This window comes from Glandiceps talaboti, chromosome 4, assembly GCF_964340395.1.
Source record: "Glandiceps talaboti chromosome 4, keGlaTala1.1, whole genome shotgun sequence".
NCBI classification, from domain to species: Eukaryota; Metazoa; Hemichordata; class Enteropneusta; family Spengelidae; genus Glandiceps; species Glandiceps talaboti.
In genome coordinates this window covers 20,202,181-20,224,567 of record NC_135552.1, presented here as the reverse complement: position 1 = coordinate 20,224,567, position 22,387 = coordinate 20,202,181, and the positions used below count along the sequence as shown (strand labels likewise).

At 35.9% G+C, this 22,387-nt stretch overlaps 2 protein-coding genes and 1 long non-coding RNA gene across 4 annotated transcripts in view; all 3 read right to left on the bottom strand.

Moving 5' to 3' along the window:
* Window positions 1-1,734: 1,734 nt before the first annotated feature.
* LOC144433913 (alcohol dehydrogenase-like) lies at window positions 1,735-10,347 on the bottom strand. The gene is made up of 9 exons (XM_078122317.1): window positions 10,204-10,347; window positions 9,740-9,863; window positions 8,596-8,671; window positions 8,182-8,377; window positions 7,223-7,383; window positions 6,688-6,806; window positions 4,918-5,103; window positions 4,583-4,738; window positions 1,735-3,893 (listed from the first exon to the last, which is right to left on the bottom strand). Exons 2-9 carry the CDS (start codon window positions 9,854-9,856, stop codon window positions 3,783-3,785), a joined length of 1,122 nt encoding a protein of 373 aa, XP_077978443.1. The 5' UTR covers window positions 9,857-9,863; window positions 10,204-10,347; the 3' UTR covers window positions 1,735-3,782.
* LOC144433912 (alcohol dehydrogenase-like) lies at window positions 10,239-18,544 on the bottom strand. Of its 2 annotated transcripts, none has more exons than XM_078122315.1 (10): window positions 18,421-18,544; window positions 16,644-16,772; window positions 15,971-16,046; window positions 15,590-15,791; window positions 15,255-15,415; window positions 14,679-14,797; window positions 14,045-14,230; window positions 13,586-13,741; window positions 12,731-12,866; window positions 10,239-10,468 (listed from the first exon to the last, which is right to left on the bottom strand). In XM_078122315.1, exons 1-10 carry the CDS (start codon window positions 18,427-18,429, stop codon window positions 10,428-10,430), a joined length of 1,215 nt encoding a protein of 404 aa, XP_077978441.1. In that variant the 5' UTR covers window positions 18,430-18,544; the 3' UTR covers window positions 10,239-10,427. The 2 variants fall into 2 exon arrangements, with proteins under 2 accessions (XP_077978441.1, XP_077978442.1); XM_078122316.1 differs by having other exon boundaries at window positions 10,282-10,468; window positions 16,644-16,781; window positions 18,421-18,543.
* A 1,544-nt stretch (window positions 18,545-20,088) lies between these two features.
* The window catches only part of LOC144434705 (uncharacterized), a 2,471-nt gene continuing 172 nt past the window's right edge, over window positions 20,089-22,387 (bottom strand). Inside the window, exons 2-3 of the long non-coding RNA XR_013480839.1 lie at window positions 21,421-21,487; window positions 20,089-20,556 (exon numbers count right to left, since the gene is read on the bottom strand). This is a non-coding gene — a long non-coding RNA (uncharacterized LOC144434705). The remainder of the gene's footprint in view (window positions 20,557-21,420; window positions 21,488-22,387) is intronic.

The following is a 22,387-nucleotide window of genomic DNA, read 5'->3' as shown; positions in this document are numbered from 1 at the left end:
ATGTAATTTACATAATATATATTTTAGCATACGCAATTAAATATCATATGTAAGGTCAGAAAAAATAAATAACGCTGGTCAACGGGAAACCTAACCCATCACATTGGGTAAGTAGGTCGATTTCATTTTTTCACAATGCTTGACAAAGATAAAACCATATATAATGATAGCAAAATATTTCAGGTCGAGTTCAGATAGAACTTATTCAGTCATCTTGATACTATCTCATGCAATTTGTCTGCATAGCTACAGTTAGGAAATGTACACAATTTACGGTTAAACAAATGGTGTAGTTCCTCTCACCCTCTCTTCTCAAAAAATGTTAAGCCCCGCCATTGAAACTCAAACATTATTTTAGCCACCCCTTCTGTCACTTACACTACAGTGGAGATATAAAATCATATGGTATAATGATGCATTGGAAGGAGACAACTCCAAAGGTGAAAAAAAAATTGAAAATAAGACAGTGTAGGAGGCCATTTAGAAGCATAAAATATCAAACCATAGACATAATGAAATACCAGAATTGAAACAATTATGTTATGCATTACATAATATTTGGAAGTGTATTTTGTTGTGGCAAAGCTGAAAGATATTGTGCGGATGTGCACATGGTAAATGACTTCTCCTGAAGTTAATTTGGTTCCAAAAAATCCCGAATAAAGAGCAAAACATTTCAAGACTTTCAGACTTTTGATGGCCCAATGGTCGTAAACTTTTGTTCAATTCTTTTTAGTGCACATTGGATATTTAATCTCAATTCATGCCTGTATGCAACATCAGAGCCAAGTAAACCACTGCATAAAATATTATATAATTTGGAATAGACTGAAATGTATATTGTTACATGTACTATTCAGAAAATATAAAGAAATATCTTTAATTTTGAAAAAAAGATGCGAAGCCCACATGAGGATATATTGCCCATCACCAGAAAAAAAATATATGGGTAGGTTGAACAGCTTTTTCATTTTTTCTTTTTTTTTTAGTTTCACTCGCTGACATTATAATTGCGACTTGCTATCTTCAAATGAAGGAGACATTCAAGACTACTGTTACTCGCGGAAAATGCACTGTGCATGTGCGCACTTCTTTTGTATTTTCCCGCACAAAGAATTTTTAATTTGCTGCAAAAAGTTACAATTTTGAACTGGACACATTTTTATTCAAAGTTAATAAGCCAGCGTACAATAGCGATATAAGATACATACTAGCCAGAAGTCAGCAGTGTACAGTCACTTTAGTGAACTATCCATTTAAATCGCGCATGCTAGGAATCGTCACGTAAATAACGATTTTATAGCATCGCCATGTATTCAAGAAGTAGCTTTTTTTCTTTCTTTTTTCTAAAATCTCGGGGGTAGGTGCCCCCCTTGCCCCCCCCACAGGCTACGGTACTGCATAGAATAGACTTATAGAGAAGAAAGAAGAGAAGAGAAGAGAATTCGAAGAGAAGAGGAGAAGAGAATTCGAAGAGAATTCGAAGAGAATTCGAAGAGAATTCGAAGAGAAGAGAAGAGAAGAGAAGAGAAGAGAAGAGAAGAGAAGAGAAGAGAATTTCCACAAAATTACAAAGATTTATTGTATGTGTTTCTAAAGTTACAAATTATCCTGTCCTGATATCCTTTCTGTATCACTATTACAGTTTAGGTGATACAATAGAACTTCTTTCTTTATCACATTCTATTTTATCATCATTTACATGGTTAAGCGTATGTGATAAGATAGCTCTTCCTTCAATCTTTCCATCTTGTAGTTGTTACATCAACTGTACAGCATCTTTTAATGGGTATACCTTACATGGTATGGTCTACGTAGAAACCGATGAAAGTCAAGGTCAAAATTCAGTAAGTACCATACTCTATCAATGACTGGACAAAGAGACATGATATATATGGAGTTAACAATTAATAAATTTCAGAAATAATACAAAAGTTTTCACACAGAAATATAGTATTGATGTCAAAATTCAGTACCCTCTAAACAATTTACTGGTGGCAATAGCGTTTTGACTTGTTAAGGAATAGTTCATCATTTCACTCAGATTCAAGCTTCAATCTCATCAATTATATACCAGCAATATATATCGCCAACAATATGAAATCTTTTTCTAGTTTTCAAGCTGATTTCAAATTTTTATTACGTCAAAAATCACAAATGTGCTCAAAGATACTAATAAATGATAGCCTCAATTTAAACAAAAAATGTTCATGGGTAGATTTCTAAATTTAATTTTTATTTATTGCTGACTTACTGTTCGTGTCAAAACAGTGTCATAATGCCCGATGATATTCTTTGGATAAAAAACATTTCATTCATAAGCAGCTTACTACACCTACTATGGTATTTGTATGTAACATGTTTGGTAGATTGCAATTTCCATGGAATTATTATAGATTAAAATAATGTATTTATATGTCCCTCTGAAAATGTACAAACTCCACTTAAAAATTTTCTGTGTGAGATATTGTCTTGGCACTACTGTTACAGCTCTGGATATCATAGGATTTCTACTGCACTACTGTTACAGCTCTGGATATCATAGGATTTCTACTGCACTACTGTTACAGCTCTGGATATCATAGGATTTCTACTGCACTACTGTTACAGATCTGGATATCATAGGATTTCTACTGCACTATTGTTACAGCTGTGGATATCATAGGATTTCTACTGCACTACTGTTACAGCTCTGGATATCATAGGATTTCTACTGCACTACTGTTACAGCTCTGGATATCATAGGATTTCTATTGCACTACTGTTACAGCTCTGGATATCATAGGATTTCTACTGCACTACTGTTATGGCTATAGATATCATAGGATTTCTACCGCACTACTGTTACAGCTCTGGATATCATAGGATTTCTACTGCACTACTGTTACGGCTCTGGATATCATAGGATTTCTACTGCACTACTGTTACAGCTCTGGATATCATAGGATTTCTACTGCACTACTGTTACGGCTCTGGATATCATAGGATTTCTACTGCACTACTGTTACGGCTCTGGATATCATAGGATTTCTACTGCACTACGGTTACAGCTCTGGATATCATAGGATTTCTACTGCACTACTGTTACAGCTCTGGATATCATAGGATTTCTACTGCACTACTGTTACAGCTCTGGATATCATAGGATTTCTACTGCACTACTGTTACAGCTCTGGATATCATAGGATTTCTACTGCACTACTGTTACGGCTCTGGATATCATAGGATTTCTACTGCACTACTGCTACGGCTCTGGATATCATAGGATTTCTACTGCACTACTGTTACAGCTCTGGATATCATAGGATTTCTACTGCACTACTGTTACAGCTCTGGATATCATAGGATTTCTACTGCACTACGGTTACAGCTCTGGATATCATAGGATTTCTACTGCACTACTGTAACAGTTACAGCTCTGGATATCATAGGATTTCTACTGCACTACTGTAACAGTTACAGCTCTGGATATCATAGGATTTCTACTGCACTACTGTTACCGCTCTGAATATCATAGGATTTCTACTGCACTACTGTTACCGCTCTGGAGATCGTAGGATTTCTACTGCACTACTGTTACAGCTCTGGATATCATAGGATTTCTACTGCACTACTGTTACAGCTCTGGATATCATAGGATTTCTACTGCACTACTGTTACAGCTCTGGATATCATAGGATTTCTACTGCACTACTGTTACAGATCTGGATATCATAGGATTTACTGCTCAGTAGCTGTTCTCTCTATCTCGACATCTTCCAGTTCACTATGAAGTATATGGATTACATCGTATGTGATAAGATAGCTCTTCCTTCAATCTTTCCATCTTGTAGTTGATACATCAACTGTACAGCATCTTTTAATGGGTATACCTTACATGGTATGGTAGAAACCTATGAAATTCAAGAAGGTCAAAATAGCATTCATCATTTCACTCAGCTTCTAGCTTCGATCTCTCAACTCATTCCTTTTATTCAACCTGCATTTGACTTACACCCTCTTGAGTTCAATCATGGAAAAAAGTGACCATTTAGTAAGGATTTTTCAGAATTACTAATTGACATTGTCACTTTCAAGAATATCTACCTAGGTCAATGAAATTGTTTACGTTAACTTCCAGCTTTGCCTCCATGTTTTACTGTAATTGTAACACTGTCAAATTTGCAGTACAAAAAAATTACATGCCCAATGAGAAACACTGTTGCTAATAATAGAATATTAATCACACTTGTCAAAATATTCCATTTACATCTAAAAGCCCAGGTCAGATTAGCATTAACATTTAGACCAGAAAAACAGTTGTCAGGCAAAGTTATCAAAAAAGTTGGTCCAAACAAAAGAGTGATCCGATGTAATCGTTATGGTTTCACTGGTAAGATAACACTATAGTGTTGGAATGCAGGATTGAAATCTTGGCCTATGATAAACTAATATATATTCCAGTCTTTTAATCTAATTTCACGTTTGTTGTTATGTCTGACGTTTTTAGCAAAACAACCCAAATTTGACAAAAAGACACCAGGGGAATTATGCCCTGATCTCGGTTTAAACTGGGTTACTTTTTGGGGGCAAACACACTTACTTTTCCATCAGCAACAAGTTGAACCAATTCCTTCATTTGTTTGAGACTACCAGTATAAAGTGCCTGGACACAGTAGCTGCGAAGAATGGCTTCATATATAGGAATTTCTTGTTTGATACCAATACCATGTAAACCAATACATATTAAAGTTCCATGCTACAAAGTATAACATGTAAATAGATATCAATTCCAGGTAAACTATAAGGGTTGGTTTTTTTAGTCCCACAATAAAACGAACAATATCATTTGTTTCTGGGCAACTATTTGAGATAAATAAGGGAGACAATAGTCGCTTTATCATTACTGAGCATGACTTATAGTAAGTGTTTTAATACCTTCTTGAGTGATTTCAAGCCAACATCAAATGTCTGTTTGCTACCAACAAAGTCGATGACTATGTGAGCACCATTTTCAGTAAATGCTGATGAAGTCTTCTTAACCATTTCATCTTCAGAATCTTCTTTTAGCCAGTGTACTATGCCATGACTTCCTGCCTCCATTGCTAGTGATAATTTGGTCTCCTGTAATTATGCAAGAAGACTTAAGCTAAGGTATTAAATGCACATGTGAAGTGTGTGAGGAATTGATACATACCAGTAAAATATCATGCACATACTAAATATCCATTGTTGTAGTGTTCATACATGAAACACTATATCTGATCTTTTATGGCGGGTGCCTACGACACTAGACTGTGAATGTCTATCCTTACCAAACTAGTACATCTATTCTTCATCTACAATAGATCTACTCTTCATCTACAATAGATCTACTCTTCATCTACAATAAATCTACTCTTCATCTACAATAGATCTACTCTTCATCTACAATAAATCTACTCTTCATCTACAATAGATCTACTCTTCATCTACAATAGATCTAGTCTTCATCTACATTAGATCTACTCTTCATCTACAGTAGATCTACTCTTCATCTACAATAGATCTACTCCTCATCTACAATGTCTATTCTTCATCTACAATAATTCTACATCTACAATAGATCTATTCTTCATCTACAATAGATCTACTCTTCATCTACAATAGATCTACTCTTCATCTACAATAGATCTACTCTTCATCTACAATAGATCTAGTCTTCATCTACAATAAATCTACTCTTCATCTACAATAGATCTACTCTTCATCTACAGTAGATCTACTCTTCATTTTATTAACAATAACACAAGATACCTATAAGTCAGCACATACCAGTTCTATGTTGTCATAACATACCTGTATGTCAGCACATACCAGTTCTACATTGTCACACATACCTGTATGTCAGCACATACCAGTTTACATTCTCATAACATACCTGTATGTCAGCACATACCAGTTTACATTCTCATAACATACCTGTATGTCAGCACATACCAGTTCTATGTTGTGATTAACATACCTGTATGTCAGCACATTACAGTTCTACAGTCATAACATACCTGTATGTCAGCACATACCAGTTTACATTCTCATAACATACCTGTATGTCAGCACATTACAGTTCTATGTTGTGATTAACATACCTGTATGTCAGCACATTACAGTTCTACATTGTCATAACATACCTGTATGTCAGCACATACCAGTTCTACATTGTCACACATACCTGTATGTCAGCACATACCAGTTTACATTCTCATAACATACCTGTATGTCAGCACAAACCAGTTTACATTCTCATAACATACCTGTATGTCAGCACATACCAGTTCTATGTTGTGATTAACATACCTGTATGTCAGCACATTACAGTTCTAGTCATAACATACCTGTATGTCAGCACATACCAGTTTACATTCTCATAACATACCTGTATGTCAGCACATTACAGTTCTATGTTGTGATTAACATACCTGTATGTCAGCACATACCAGTTCTACATTGTCACACATACCTGTGTGTCAGCACATACCAGTTTACATTCTCATAACATACCTGTATGCCAGTACATACCAGTTCTACATTGTCATAATATACCCGTATGCCAGTACATACCAGTTCTACATTGTCATAACATACCTGTATGTCAGCACATACCAGTTCTACATTGTCATAACATACCTGTATGTCAGCACATACCAGTTCTACATTCTCATAACATACCTGTATGTCAGCACATACCAGTTCTACATTCTCATAGTTTGGCAAAACAAGAGATTTCAATAACTTCACAGCAGATAATCCTAATCCGCCTGCACCAATGATTAAAATACCAAATTTATCTGAAAATAAACAACAATCCTCCCAATTGTTAGAGAAGTTGTTTTCTGTACCTATAACGACAATTGCTATCAAACCTTGAGGCACTGGCTATTTATTTAAATTCATCTATTACTGTATTTTCTTAATTTTTGCTAATAATTTCAATTCTGTTGTATAATAATAATAATGAGGTACTATAATATATCCTACTGGACTTGCTGTTATTTTGAATGGCAACAGTTTCATGTCCTATCCTGGACACTTCTTCAGGCCGACTGATGATCAAATTGACAGATGGTTGGTGACACCTGACAGAGTAGAATTGTCATGTGGTGATGAAAACCACCAAGGAATTACAGAAACCAAGTCATTATGGTTTAAAGTCAGTGTACAGAGTAGCTAACAGACTAAAACATGTGTACAGGCAAGTATTCACCTCTTACTTGGAGAATGGGATCAATTTTTGGAATCAAAGTTTGAACTGCATTGTACGCTGTTAACATCCCACATCCAAGCAGACCTGCTACTTCCATGGGAACACTTTCGGGAACTTTGACAAGAAAAGTCAATTTTGGAATAGCTATATATTCTCCATATCTGAAATCAAAATTAAGAGAGTAAAGTCAATTTTGGAAAAGCTATGTACTGCATATGTAAAATTGAAATCAAAGTAATTTAGTCTTTGGTTTATTAATTCTGGTAATAAATATCATAGTAAAAAGATTTTATTCTGTACATTTTAAAACAAAAATTGATATTGTGTCGACGTTCCAAAACTACAGATGAAAAACAGGTTCAAACACATGATGTGCATAAAATGGTAATAAAATAGGTAATTTTGTCAACAATTGTAACATTTTCTTTAAATCAAAGTCTAGAAGAGTGACAAAAGGAAAGTCTTGTAAATTGACTGTCCCTTACTTGTTACAACATTCTACAAAGTACCCTGCACTCTCTTGTGCTTTGACTCTCATGAAACTTTTGAGGAATGAAATATCTTAACATAAAGTACAAAAAAAACACTTTAAATTACAAAATTTGTTGTTTCCTTGCAAAAAATGTTGATGTAAAAATGTATTATTCAAATAATATTAAAATTCCTTAATTTTCAAGCATAATTAATATACTGAGTTGTTGTGAATATTTGTTCAATTTGTAGAATTTGCATTTACCATTGAAAGCTATTATGCCCAGGTAAAAGGTCAATGTCTGCCATAATGATGGCATCTCAGTTATGTCTATGACATAAAGTATGTATGGAATATTGTAATTGTTAAAGTAAATAATAATAATAAATTATGTAAGTCTTCATTATGAAATTATTTTTAAATTATCTTGCACACTTATATTAGTAATTTCAGAAATAAAAGATTTTATTTTACACGAAATACCAACCCTCCTGGTCCAGTGATTCCTACTTCCAGTTGTTTCTCCAGACCCTCATCACAATAACTAGAATTTCCAGTTTGACACGGGTTACAGTTCTGACAACCAATCCATGGATACACAGCCACCTGGTCTCCAACACTAAGTCCTTCAGGATTGGCTGCTGATGGACCAATCGAATCAATGATACCAGCAGCTTCATGACCTAAGAAGAAAATTCATTGGATATTATTACATTTCCTGTTTGAATAATTAAAATTGTAATTGATGTTTATAAGAGCAGAAAAGAAAATGTCAAAAATGTTTTCTTCCTTTACCATCGATGTATATTTTGAAAGGAATGAATGTTTTGTCCTTAGATAAAATTATCACAACAAACTAGAATATACCAATAAATGATAGTAACAAAGAAATGATATTTACCAAGAATTAATGGAAGGGGCATCCTTTCACTTCTCCAAATATGGACATCACTGTGACACATACCACAATACAGCACCTGATGACAAAGTGCAACATCAAAGTCAATAAAAATAGGGCAAAACATTTCATAAGTTTATATATATATATATATAACTCGGTGAGTATCAATCTGCTAAGACAGTGCTCTATACCGCAGTGGCAGAGCGTAATAGTTTTGGTAGTACTGGAACTCTTTCTTGGGTGTAACTCGGAGTTTCACGCATATTGCGATCATCAGACACTCTGAGGCCTACTCTCTGGGTGTGCTGTATATATAGAGTGTAGACAATAGAAATACCATCACTATTGTCTGTGTCGGTGGGTAAGTGTTGTATGTGTGGAGGTGTTGGTTGTTATTGTGTGGGTTATTGGGTGCGGACAAGTAAGTGTTGGCGGGTTGTTACATGTAGGGCTTTAATGTGCCGTTAGTTAACGGGTTTAGTTTAGGTGATAGATGCTCTATTGAAGTTGGACAAATAAAACTTATTCTCGTGTCGGCATTTGGATATCAGTTTTGGTAGTTCTGGAACTCTTTCTTGGTTGTAACTCGGAGTTTCACGCATAGTGCGATCATCAGACATATATTTATATATTTATATTTATTTATTTATCTATTCATTTATATAGATAGATAGATAGATAGATAGATAGATAGATAGATAGATAGATAGATAGATATAGATAGATACAGATAGATATAGAATTTGTACATAATGGGTCTATAGATTTCAATAGGTTGTAAAATGAAAGATTATTCAAATATACATAAGTACATGACTAATTACAATGTATATGACCACAAAGGTAAAACATATAATAAACATGAGTATCTATAGTAACCAGTTTCAAATTCATAAAATTGAGAACTTAATTAGCCTAAGTAAAGTGACCATCAGGTGGTATTAAGCAGTAAATTCAGTACAGTGCTTTTTCAGGAGAGCTTGTCCAAAGTAAGTGGCCATTTTCACAAAACCGAAACCTTGAGATTCACATGACTTCAAAGAGCAAATGATAATACATACAAATCAGAATTGTGGGATATTCTGCTTATTGCGTGAACATGCACACTATCCGGTATCCCTGGTATTCAGCCTGCGGCACTCACCTTGATAATAGCGCCCTCTGGTGGTAAAGAAGGCCTTTTTTCATCTGTGATATATTGTAGTTCTGCTGGTCCTACTTCAACCATTTTCACACATCTCATGGTTGTACATTCTGCCATTTTTTACCTTTTGAACAAAACAGGTGGATATCAATATACTTACATTTCCCAATCGAATCAATAGTCTGAAATCTTTGTACAGCAAATAGAAAAAAACCCAACTTCAATGCATGTAAGACATACTGAGTACAACCTAGGACTTTAAAGAGACTGCAAGAGGTGGCCTATGCGATAAGTATATGTGTACCGTACCGTAAAGACCAGGTGATGTCACAGACACAGTGCTTGTTTAGAAAAAGTGTTGTCGTGCAAGTGACCACGCCTCCTTTTACTTTTACGTGTACATGTATTAAAACACGTGAAACTCATACTATACTACTAGTACTATTACATTAAGTATATCCTACCTTGCTAATCCACTGGTCATCGGTGTACGAATTCGTACTACTTCGACCACATCAAGTTTGCTCGCACTTAACTTCTGAAAACGACCGTATGACGACCCTGGACCAAAACTCGGTCAAGGAGAACAAGAACTTAGGGAGCATTAAGTAATTACATTGAAGGGGGCGGCCGTTGAAATCAGGCCTGGACTGTTGCGTAAAATATGACCCTCCGCGATTGAGTCGTACTAAAAATTGACCATTCCGCCTTTCTCGAAATCGTGACACCCTGTTAAAATATTTGTGAAAAAAAGCATGGTTTAAATGCTGCCAGACATGGAAAAGGTCCCAGAATCAACGGACTGTTTAATCCCACTGCGGTCACAACGTTGAAAGTTGTAGGTATGGGTTATTTCCCAACTACTACCACCGTAATCGAATTTGTGTGAAATCGACACTGCCTTATTTACATGTTATCAATACTTGTGTTTGGATATCGTTGGCTGAGTTAAAGGCCAGAACGTTAACTCCCAAACAATAGATGAGCACACTCTCGATATAGTCGGGACCGAGGTCAACACCTCCACAATATAGATAGCCAACTGTTCCTGTAACTGTTTTACTCCTGTGAGACACAAGTTACATTACATGGTTGTCCACAGCGATTTGATTAACATGGTCTGATATTACGGCACGAAAAAAAAAATTGTCGCCGACCAAAAGTAGGAAAAAACCTCACTAGCGGTGAGTCTGGGATATCGAGGATGACAAATCGCAGCCTGGTCGCAGTTTACTACTTTCGGTACAAAAAAGCTGACTTGTTAATCTCGAAAAAAAATTGCTGTCATAGTGGTTGAATTTTTTTTTTTAATTTTTTTTTTTTTTTTTTGGGGGGTCTTTTTTGGGGTCTTAATCATTTAGCCCCTCCCCCAGAAACCAAATGGTGTACCCCTAACCTATATCCTAATCGACGTGCCAGCAGTGGGATGCTTTATTTACCAAAAAATGAAACATTAGACAATATAATGAGTCAGAGTAAAATGTGATACAACATTTTCTAAATTGTGGCCATCCCCGAGGACCGATTTGTAAACAGTGACCCTATTCCCCGGTCCTCCCCATGTAATTATTGAAGGCTCCCTTTATAGCGCCCACAGACCTAAGCTAATTTGCATCCTAGACCCCGCCGTCACGTCTAGCATGTCTAGGGTCACGCCTTGTGACAATGTAACCAGGTGAACTTCTTGGAGCAAACCATGAACATTCGGGGTGGAAGGGTAGGGGTGATCACAAATTATTGGTATTTTTGTGTCTCTTTTGAATCTTGACCATGTCACACCAGATGTGTATTTCGGATTATTTCTTCTTTTTTTTCAGTTAGACGGGTAAAATCGGCAGAGTGGGCAGTAATACCTACGAGGGAGCGGAGTGCCAAGTGGCGTTGGGTACCTGAGGGGTTTCCCTTTCCGCCCCTGGATTTAAAAAAAAATTAAAATGCAATGACTAAAAGAGTGCTGTCTGGTGCTATTTTTAAAACTGCGCTGGCTGTAATTAGTTTTTTCGATCAGGCAACCATCAACATATACCCTGAAAAATGCTAAAATGCCAATAATTAATAAGACACTCAATGGAGAGCGTTATTTTTGATTTTTTTTATAAGAAGAAATAAGCTAAATCAAGCTCTGTAATCAGTTGTTCTCGGCTCTACAAATGTAGTTCAGTCGTGGCGATCAACTAGTGCCCTTTACGGCACTGAAGTAGATGATATAGTGACCTTTGATGAACACCACCCACAGTAAGAAATACTCAGAAAATATCACATTCACACAGAAATGATATTTCACAATTTAAGGGCTTATTGGTGTCACGACTTTGTGTATGTATGTTTGGATGAGGAAACTAAACTAAAGCAATATCGCACATTAATTGCCATCAAATTAACTTTAGTTGCACAAAAGATTCGCATTGTCACGTGTCATTTCCCCTTTAACTATATGACTGTAACCACGTAGAATACTACAAGGTCACATGACCAAAATTCTATCTTCGTTTTGTAAAGAGATTAACATTTAAGATTATTGCACAGGTATAAGATGGAATAGAATAGAATAGAATAGAATAGAATAGAATAGAATAGAATAGAATAGAATAGAATAGAATAGAATAAAATAGAATAGAATAAAATAGAATAGAATAGAATAGGATAGGATAGAATAGAATAGAATAGAATAGAATAGAATAGAATAGAATTATAGAGAAGAGAATGAAAGAGAATCATGAAAGAGAAGAGAAGAGAAGGGAAGGGAAGGGAAGGGAAGGGAAGGGAAGGGAAGGGAAGAGAAGAGAAGAGAAGAGAAGAGAAGAGAAGAGAAGAGAAGAGAAGAGAAGAGAAGAGAAGAGAAGAGAAGAGAAGAGAAGAGAAGAGAATTTCCATGGAATTACAAAGCTTTATTGTATGTGTTTCTAAAGTTACAAAATATCCTGTCCTAGATATTCTTTCTGTGTCACTATTACAGCTTAGGTGATACAATAGAACGTCTTTCTTTATCACCTTCTATTTTATCATCATTTACATGGTTAAGCTTAGGTGATAAGATAGCTCTTCCTTCAATCTTTCCATCTTGTAGTTGATACATCAACTGTACAGCATCTTTTAATGGGTATACCTTACAGGGTATGGTAGAAACCTATGGAAGTCAAGAAAGGTGAACATTCAGTAAACATTTTACCGATGACTAGACTAAGAGACTTGGTACATTAAGAATTACAATTAATCAATTTCAGCAATAACGAAAGTTTTCACATAGAAATATATACTATACTATTGATGTGTATAACTGATACTATGATGGGTATAACATTACTCTAATATGGGAAAGAAAATTAACTTAGTTTGAAGTTTAGTCTGAAACAGGTCTGAAAAGGCCCAGTCGTTGATCCGCTTATGTAACCACTTGCTCCCCCACGCTGAAGGAACGCCTGGACCGTTAAGGCTATTTGAAGTTGCGATGACGAAATGCTTGGTTTTTTCTTATCTCGCCATATAAGCTTTACTTAGTAACTCCTTCGGAGTATTATTATTACGACTTAGGTGTGGAAAACGTTTGTCTAGAAGAGTTATTTAAAAGGTTGGTCGAAAACAAAAAAATAATTCTGTGCAATCCTTTAAGGATATGGCGCCACTGATAGGATAACACTACTATAACGAAGGGGTATGGGATTGAAACCCTAGCTGAGAGCCACTGCTGAGAATACGCCGATGAAAACACCTTTCAAAGCAACATGATTAGTAGTACATAGTCACATATTTCTAATTTGGTTGTTCTTGAACTTCTTAGTGTTTCATAGATAACCAGGGTTTTTTTTCGCCTGGTTTATTATCACTATATATATTTAGTCGACTTACTTTTCCATTAGCAACAAGTTGAATTAATTCCTTCATTTGTTGTAGACTACCAGCATAAACTGTTCGAATACAGAAGCTCTTCACCACTGCTTGATATAGAGGGAGTTCTTGTTTTTTACCAATCGCATGTAAACCAACACATATCAAGGTTCCATGCTACAGTATATAAAAAGACGTCTAGTTATCAATATGCCTTTCCTTTTTTAAAATCACCATGACGACTTATCAAAAAATTATCAAAACACTTCCATATGCAGAGTTGGATTGGAATATGTTACTTTTTTTCTGCATGTTTTCACGTGTTCACGTGTCTTGGGACTACAGCTTCAGATTGTATTTTGTTCTCATTATTAAATTCGAGGATAAGAATGGACGCAAAGATACAAAGCTGTTACAATTATTTATGTTCGTAAGGAAGAATGATAGTAATATTATGTGAATCTTTGTTTGTTACTTTACCCTTTTGAGTGATTTCAAGCCAACATTAAATGTTTGTTTGCTACCAACAAAGTCGATGACTATGTCAGCACCCTTTTCAGTGAATACTGATGAAGTCTTCTTAACCATTTCACCTTCAGAATCTTCTTTTAGCCAGTGTACTATGCCATGACTTCCTGCCTCCATTGCTAGTGATAATTTGGTCTCCTGTAATTATACAAGATGGCTTAATTAGCTGGTGCTATGAAAGGCGGTATATACTATCATAGCATTAAGGCATGAAACACACCGTCGTAAACTACACACCCTCTTTTATGGCACTGTCCAAGACGCACCGCTTTATTTCGTAGTGTCGACAGAAGAAATAACAGCTCTGGTTTGCGAGAATGAAACACACTGACACACAGTTAAACACAGTCGGGTTACGTATTAATTTTCTAAAACACAAAACGTACTATTATGCACCACAATCTTTCAAATCGTTTTCAAAAATACAATTGTTTTTGAGAGACCCCCCCCCCTAAATTCCTCCGACCCCCAGGTCGTAAATAGCGACGGCTCCCTAACATACCTGAATGTCAGCACATACCAGTTCTACATTGTCATAACATACCTGTATGTCAGCACATACCAGTTCTACATTGTCATAGCATACCTGTATGTCAGCACATACCAGTTCTACATTCTCATAATTTGGCAAAACAAGAGATTTCAACAACTGCACAGCAGATAATCCCAATCCGCCTGCACCAATGATTAAAATACCACATTTATCTGAAAATAAACAACAATCATACTAATTGTTGTTTTCTGTATATAACGACAAAAATATTAAGACAATTCCAATCGTATATCATTGCAATATATATATATATATATATATATATATATATATATATATATATATATATATATATATATATATATATATATATATATAAAAGGGTGTGTGTGTCACTGGAGAACAGTGTGCTGAATGCAAAATTAGTAGCAGAGCATACCAGTTCCTTATTCTCTGTCTGTCTGTCTGTCTGTCTGTCTGTCTGTCTGTCTGTCTGTCTGTCTGTCTGTCTGTCTGTCTGTCACACACACACACACACACACACACACACACATATATATATATGGATATTTAAATAAAGCTATTGATTTATTGATAGTAATGTTGGAAAAACCATTTTGATGTAATGCCCGGATTCCTGATTCTGACACTGTACGATATAATACATACCTCTGAAATGGAGAATGGGATCAATTTTTGGAATCAAAGTTTGAACTGCATTGTATGCTGTTAACATCCCACATCCAAGCAGACCTGCTACTTCCATGGGAACAGTTTCAGGAACTTTGACAAGAAAAGTCAGTTTTGGAATAGCTACATATTCCGCATATCTGAAATTAAAATGTAAGAATTAACGGCCTTGAACTATAAACGTTCTTAGAGATATATCTAATTTGCTATTCTTTCTGCGTGGTTGTATCAAATATAACAGGCCGTTGATTAGAAACTTGAAACGGGCTGTATATAAAATAAATTTCAAACAAAATATTTGCACGACTACTTACCCTCCATCTTGGCTGACTCCTATTTCTTTGTGTCCTGTCGGACCCAGATCACAATAACTAGAATTTCCAGTTTGACAAGGTTTACAGGCACGGTTTTCACAACCAGTCCATGGGTACACGGCCACCTGGTCTCCAATACGTAATCCTTCAGGATTGGCTGCTGATGGACCAATCAAATCAATTGTACCAGAGACTTCATGGCCTACAATAACAATTCATTCTATAAATTATAAATGTTAGAAATATAAATAAAATGTTTTGATCAATTCCTTTATTCAGAAATAGATAAAATGTAATTTCCAAAAATTATCATAATGATTATAAACTGGTACATATCAATAAAAAGTAATAGTTAAACGAAGTATTTGATGATATACTTACCAAAAATGAATGGCATTGGGATTCGTCCTATACTCCACATATGGACATCACTGTGGCACATACCACAATAATGCACCTGATAAACAATGTACAACTTAAGACATTCATAAGTTCAGTACATCACACACGAATTATCATAGAATTATAACACACATCACACAGTTCAACGAAGTATAGTATCGTTAATTATCTTTCAATTTAGTTTCACGATCGACGACTCTATTCAGGATAGCGTATCTAAGGTAAAATCTTTAACAAGAACCATGGTAACCGCTACAGTTAAGTAATGTTATTGAGTTTAAGATGCCATGTATACGCACACATACACGCCCGTGCGTGCGTACAGACTGACAGGCAGGCACTCATACAAACAAACAGACAGACAGACAGACAGACAGACAGACAGACAGACAGACAGACAGACAGACAGACAGACGGACGGACGGACGGACGGACAGACAGACATACTCACACACACATACATACATACATACATACATACATACATACATACATACATACATACATACATACATACATACATACATACATACATACACAGACAGACAGACACACACACACTCACACACACACTTCAACATGCCTATGATATATACTGTAACTGTTTAAAATTATGTTTCGAAATGTATACAATTTCAAAACTTTCATTTACCTTGACAATAGCGCCCTCTGATGGCAGAGAAGGTCTTTCTTGATCTGTGACATACTGTAGTTCTGCCGGTCCTGGTTTTACCATTTTCACACATCTCATAGTAGTGCTTTCTGCCATCTTGTTTCCTTTCTAAGCAAACTAAGAATGGTCAAAAATTTAATTGGAAAATAAACACGTTTATTTATGAGTCAAAATGATATCTATCATAGTTATTGCATAGCGGTTGGAAATCAGCACTGGGCGTCTGTAAAATAAGACAAGGGGTGTGCTACCAAGACGATGAATGGGGTTGGCCGTTGTCATATGTACATGTATATAACTGGTGAACGTAGACACTATTATATAAGTACGTACGACTCCCCGGGGTACGACTGTCTACTGTCAACAACGCTTACAGTGACAAATTTCCCACAATACTTCAATAATGCGAGGGGGGAGAGTGAGCTGTTACCCTGCAGTGCATTTTTAATAAATGAGGGAGATCTAAAATATATGTTTTGCATCAAGAGAGTATATATAACGTTCAACACATACATGCCATACAGGGCACCCACGTTTTGATGAAGGTGTCTTTTAAATCCTCATATACAGTATTCCATGTGAAGTCTCTCCTCCTCCTCCATCCCCTCCCGACCTTTACCTCTGACATTAGGTTATATGAGGTCAAGTGACAAGGTCAGCATTGATGAATTAATAGTTTATTATCATAAGATTTTTAAACAGTGAAGATTGATCAATATTCCATACCCCTAGTAGTCTAGTTCCTGACGGACCGTATTCCTTACTCTGTTAACTTCACACTTATACCGTCTAGTCAAGCCTACCAACAGTCACAGTATTACCTGTTTGGTTTATGTTGGGATAGAGTGTATAGCAATACTGGACGTAATAGAATAACACAAACCAATTAATTTACCTACAGTCTCTCTAGTGTCAATATGTTCACATGTATATATCCTAACGTCATCAACTTTCCACAATCTCAACTGTAACAAACAAATGTAACAATTTTTTTAAAGAAGCCAAATCAAGTAAAATAACAAATACATATTTAAATTATTAAGCAAGTAATCATCAAACATATCGATCATAATGATTGAAAATTACTGTAAACGTATTTCGTCACAAAATGTATTGAATATGAATGAAATAAGATACTGGAGAGTAACCGGTGAAGGAATTCTTATTTGGAAGTTACGGTTACTTGGAAACTATTCCTCGACACCATAGTGACACTAAATACTGATTTTGTGGATATTCTTGGGGTAAAAATTACCAGAAATGTTTTCAACAATGACATCCAGCTTCAACTGAATATTACCAATATGAACCCCACTTCAAGCAGTGTTTTCCAAAATGAACCCCCCCCCCCCATCACAACCAGCGAAAACTAACCGATCCTTTAAGCTTTATGAAATTTTAATGAACACTAAAATATGAGTGTGCTTTAGCATTTTGCTCGTCGATTTGTCAAGCCTACATGAGTGTATCTACACCAATGGTTTACATTTCAGAACAACAGGAATGGACCCATGAGATTATACACCGAGGCTACGTCATTCTGTGTCAGGTGTACGTCATCATTGACAATGAAGCAGACTTTGGATGTACACATAGACCTGATTGCCTACTCGTGCAGGGTCTATGTTTTAACCTTGTTATGTTGGCCGTAGTCTAGTTCGGAATACGGTCCGTCAGGAACTAGACTATGTTGGCTGTTATGTCGAACAGAAAGCCAACAATGCCACTGTATATTGTCGATACCACTAAATCTTACCTTGACCATCAGCTGCAGATAATAAATATTTTACCACCTTCGAATTCTGTGACTTCAGTGGGGTGTTCAGTTTCTTGCTCACTTCTAAACACGTCCAGTAACGGACCCTGGGTCAGAACTAGGGTAAGGACAGTAATACTAACAGAATAACACGTAGTTCATTGACCCTGGGTCACGAATAGGGCAATAACACCATGAGTCTATGTAGCTCTAAGGTAACACCATACGCTACACACATAGACATTGCCCTTTATAAGTTCAACAAACTTTCTTTGGCTTCTGTCATCAGTTTTACCTTTAGAATTGCGAATATGAAAGAAAGGACGAGATTGTCACTTCATTCGTTTAATAAATGTTTAAATTCAGGGAAACAAAATTAGGAGCTATTAAGCTTCTGTTACCGAATCTATTATACTGAAGCTATAGTTTGAAGAGATGTCCCTAACTTTGTTTGTTTCCCAGAATGCGTTGCCACAGTGTACAGCCGCAGATTTACCAACTGTTAAACTCTATTTCAGAGAGAAGTCGAGCGATTTAGAATGGGTGAAACTCAATTTTTTGGGTCCCTAAAGAGCATAAAATGCAGCTAAGATTTAATCAGTCGCTACTTTGTTCCCGATGATAAGCAGAAATTAGATGGATATGGGTACGAAACATTGTTACTTGTATCCCGAGATATGTTTCAGAATACACTATTAAAGATAAAATATCCATAATACTGAGATACTTGGCAAATAATATATGAAAGGGGTAAAATAACACGGGGTTCTAGGACCGCGTAAGTCCACACACCACGGTTAAAAAAAATATTACTTTGTAAAGACAAACGACTTGTCGGTCACAATAACCTTTCTGTGATAGATGAAGTGTATTGGCACAAGCTGAGTTTAGACGCCATAAATAGAATATGACAGTATGATATTACTTTTCGTACAAACAACTGGATATGCTCATCGTCGCAAACCACGGCCTGTTTTACGGCACCACTGGAAGTGTAGCGGAAGAAATAACAGCTCTGGTTTGCGAGAATGGATATGCTCTACCCAAGAACATACATATTAAACATATCAAAGCAAACTAGTGGTAAAACGTTTCAGAAGAAATAAAAAATATTATATCAGTATAATCGAAAATACAAAGACACTCACCAAATAGAGAATTACATATCTATCTTGAAATGAAAAAAGTTAGTATTATACGTGTACTATTCATAGCTAAACATCATATTTGTAGTTATTGCTCAAATTAATGATTTTAAGACTTAATGTCAATGGCAACAAATTATGACACAAACAAAATAGAGTAATTTATACTGTAGCCTGATTTCTCATGTCTTCCCTATACTTGGCTAATACCCTGGTTAGATCTCGGACATCGTCGTAAACCACAGCCTCTTTTACGGCACCGTCAAGCGGCCACTTCACTATATCAGCTATATGTCATATGTACAATATGTAACACTTTGTACCCAAGGTAGGCGCAATTAGTGTGACTGACAGGTACAAATAGGGTTCATGTATAACTTTACCATTACATTATTGCATCTCGTGCAGGATAAATATTATCTAATATCATGACGCAAATCAAAATAATTTACTTTGAGAACACGAATCCACATGACCACGATATTACGACTTTTATAGATTTACTTTATTAGAGCACAGGTAAGTCTGTGATTATCGAGGGGGGGGGTCTCACAAAAACAGATTAAAATTATGAAATTTGCTAATGGACAAAAGCGTGGTCTCAAGTATTACAAGAGTTTATATCTTGTGAAATACACTCCTGGGTATCTACTGGTAGTAGCACTGGACAAGGTCGTCAAAACATAACATATACTCCGTAGGATACTTGTTATCTACACTACATATTTCAGGGCTTCCTTCATATCAAATGAGTTATCTTTTTTTCGTTTCAGCAACTTTCTCCTTTAACCATCTTCTGTGCCGTCCATTCGGGAAACTGTACTACTTTCAAAAGGAGCTCGCACAGTCGTTTGCACACCTCTATGCAAACACCAAATGGTAGACATATGACGTAAAACCAGGCCACAAAGAAAGATACAGGCCACGCTATGAAGATAAGACATAGAAGCCATAGAATGGTCCAAAGGAAGTTAGTACCTGCCATCTTAGTCTGTAAAGAGAAAGAGAACTCTGTTTGTTGTGTTCTACTATTTCACAATGTGACAAATGTTTACTACTATGTAGAGGCAGGAGAATTATATTTAATAAAACATCTAACGTTTGGCTATAAATCATGTTACATGTAATACGTACTATAAATGTATCAGTCAATTGGCGTGGGGGATGTTTACAACTTTATTGTATCACACCCTAGTGTCACTCTAAGTTGCAAACCACCACTGTACTTTTGGAAGGAAATATTATGTTCGTTGTAATGAAACAATTTATACACAAAGGCTGGGAATTTATACAAGTTGTTCTTATTTTGGTAGCATGGAAGTCAGTCTGCCGTCGTATTCGAAAACTACCACAGTATAAGAATAGCAAATTTACCAGTACAAAGTGATATAATATTACATTCAGGACAACCACAAGCCATGGTAAAGGTAGTCGTTTCGTGGTAAAATGACCATCAAATTGACCATTTAAAGTAAAGAAAGAATGTGATGAAAACTTGGCCTAGCATACACTAGCTTGACAGTGTTCTGGCAAACGACAAATAATATAAATTGTAAGTCAGATAGCCACGTCTCTGGACTAATGAAAGCTACGCCATCATAAGTATTGTACCTGCTCTGCTCTGCTCTGCTCTATTCTCCTCTACTCTAATCGTATCGCTAATCGCATTCCATTATCCTGTTCTATTCTACAGAGCTATGGAGAGGTACTAGTGAGTGAGGTACAAAAGCTTGACAGGCCACCTAGTTTTGTACAATTTATGGTCGCATTCCAGGCCAAACTACAAGTACGCCAGTTAGTTAATTTCATCCAATAAATTTACCAAAATGGGTTAACGTTGTCATGACTACATTACCTTCCAACTGGTGTTATTGTCACTCCTCAATGAAGAAACACTTATACGTTTTGATCAGGGGTAGCACCTGAAAGACGTAAATAATAAAAGTGATATAGTTTATACTGCAAAGGCACAAAGTCAGATGACGTCACTAGATCATATGTGTTTACATTTCGTGGTCTAAATTCAAAGGAATTGTTTATTTAAACCATAAATACATCGGTTTGATGTACACACATGAGAACATCGTACGATAATACCACCCAATGTATAGACAAACAATATGTCGTTTTAAAATTTATGGTAAACATACATTTCAATTCAGAAATGTACATGTGCTACATTGTATTATGCAAATTTCATTCAACATATAACATTGTTGAAATGTGATACTATTGCGTTGTAATAAGTATTTACTTAGCAAACAGAGATAAATACTTGTCAAACAGAGATACTATGTTGTTTATATTACGTAATTTGACCAGACATAATTAACGTAAAGATGTACATTTCGCCGAGCTGGGTGAAGGCACCTCCCCGGTAAACCCTAACACATTTTCCTCTTCCAAACATCAGAGTTATTTCGACACTTATTAAATACATAATTACACATGTCACTCATTGTGTAAGGTGTGGACGAGGAACGACTTTCTACTTGTTCAAAGTCCAAATACCTGCAGCGTTTGCTGGTATCGTAAACATTTATCAACAAAGTACACATACATACATTAACCCAACCCATCGCATACTAATTTTTCGTGAGAACAAGGGATAAATTAATCGCAATACGAACATGTTAGAACTGTTTAACTACAAAAGGTTTCAACTCGATAGCTTTGAGCTAGGAAATTGGCAAACTAATGAATAACTTCGACGAACGGGTTGTAGGGAAACGTGCCCTTCGGTAAATTCTGAAAATCCAACCGCTGTGCTGACATTCACAATATTATAAAGCGACAGTCGTTTGATGGTATTACAGTTTTAC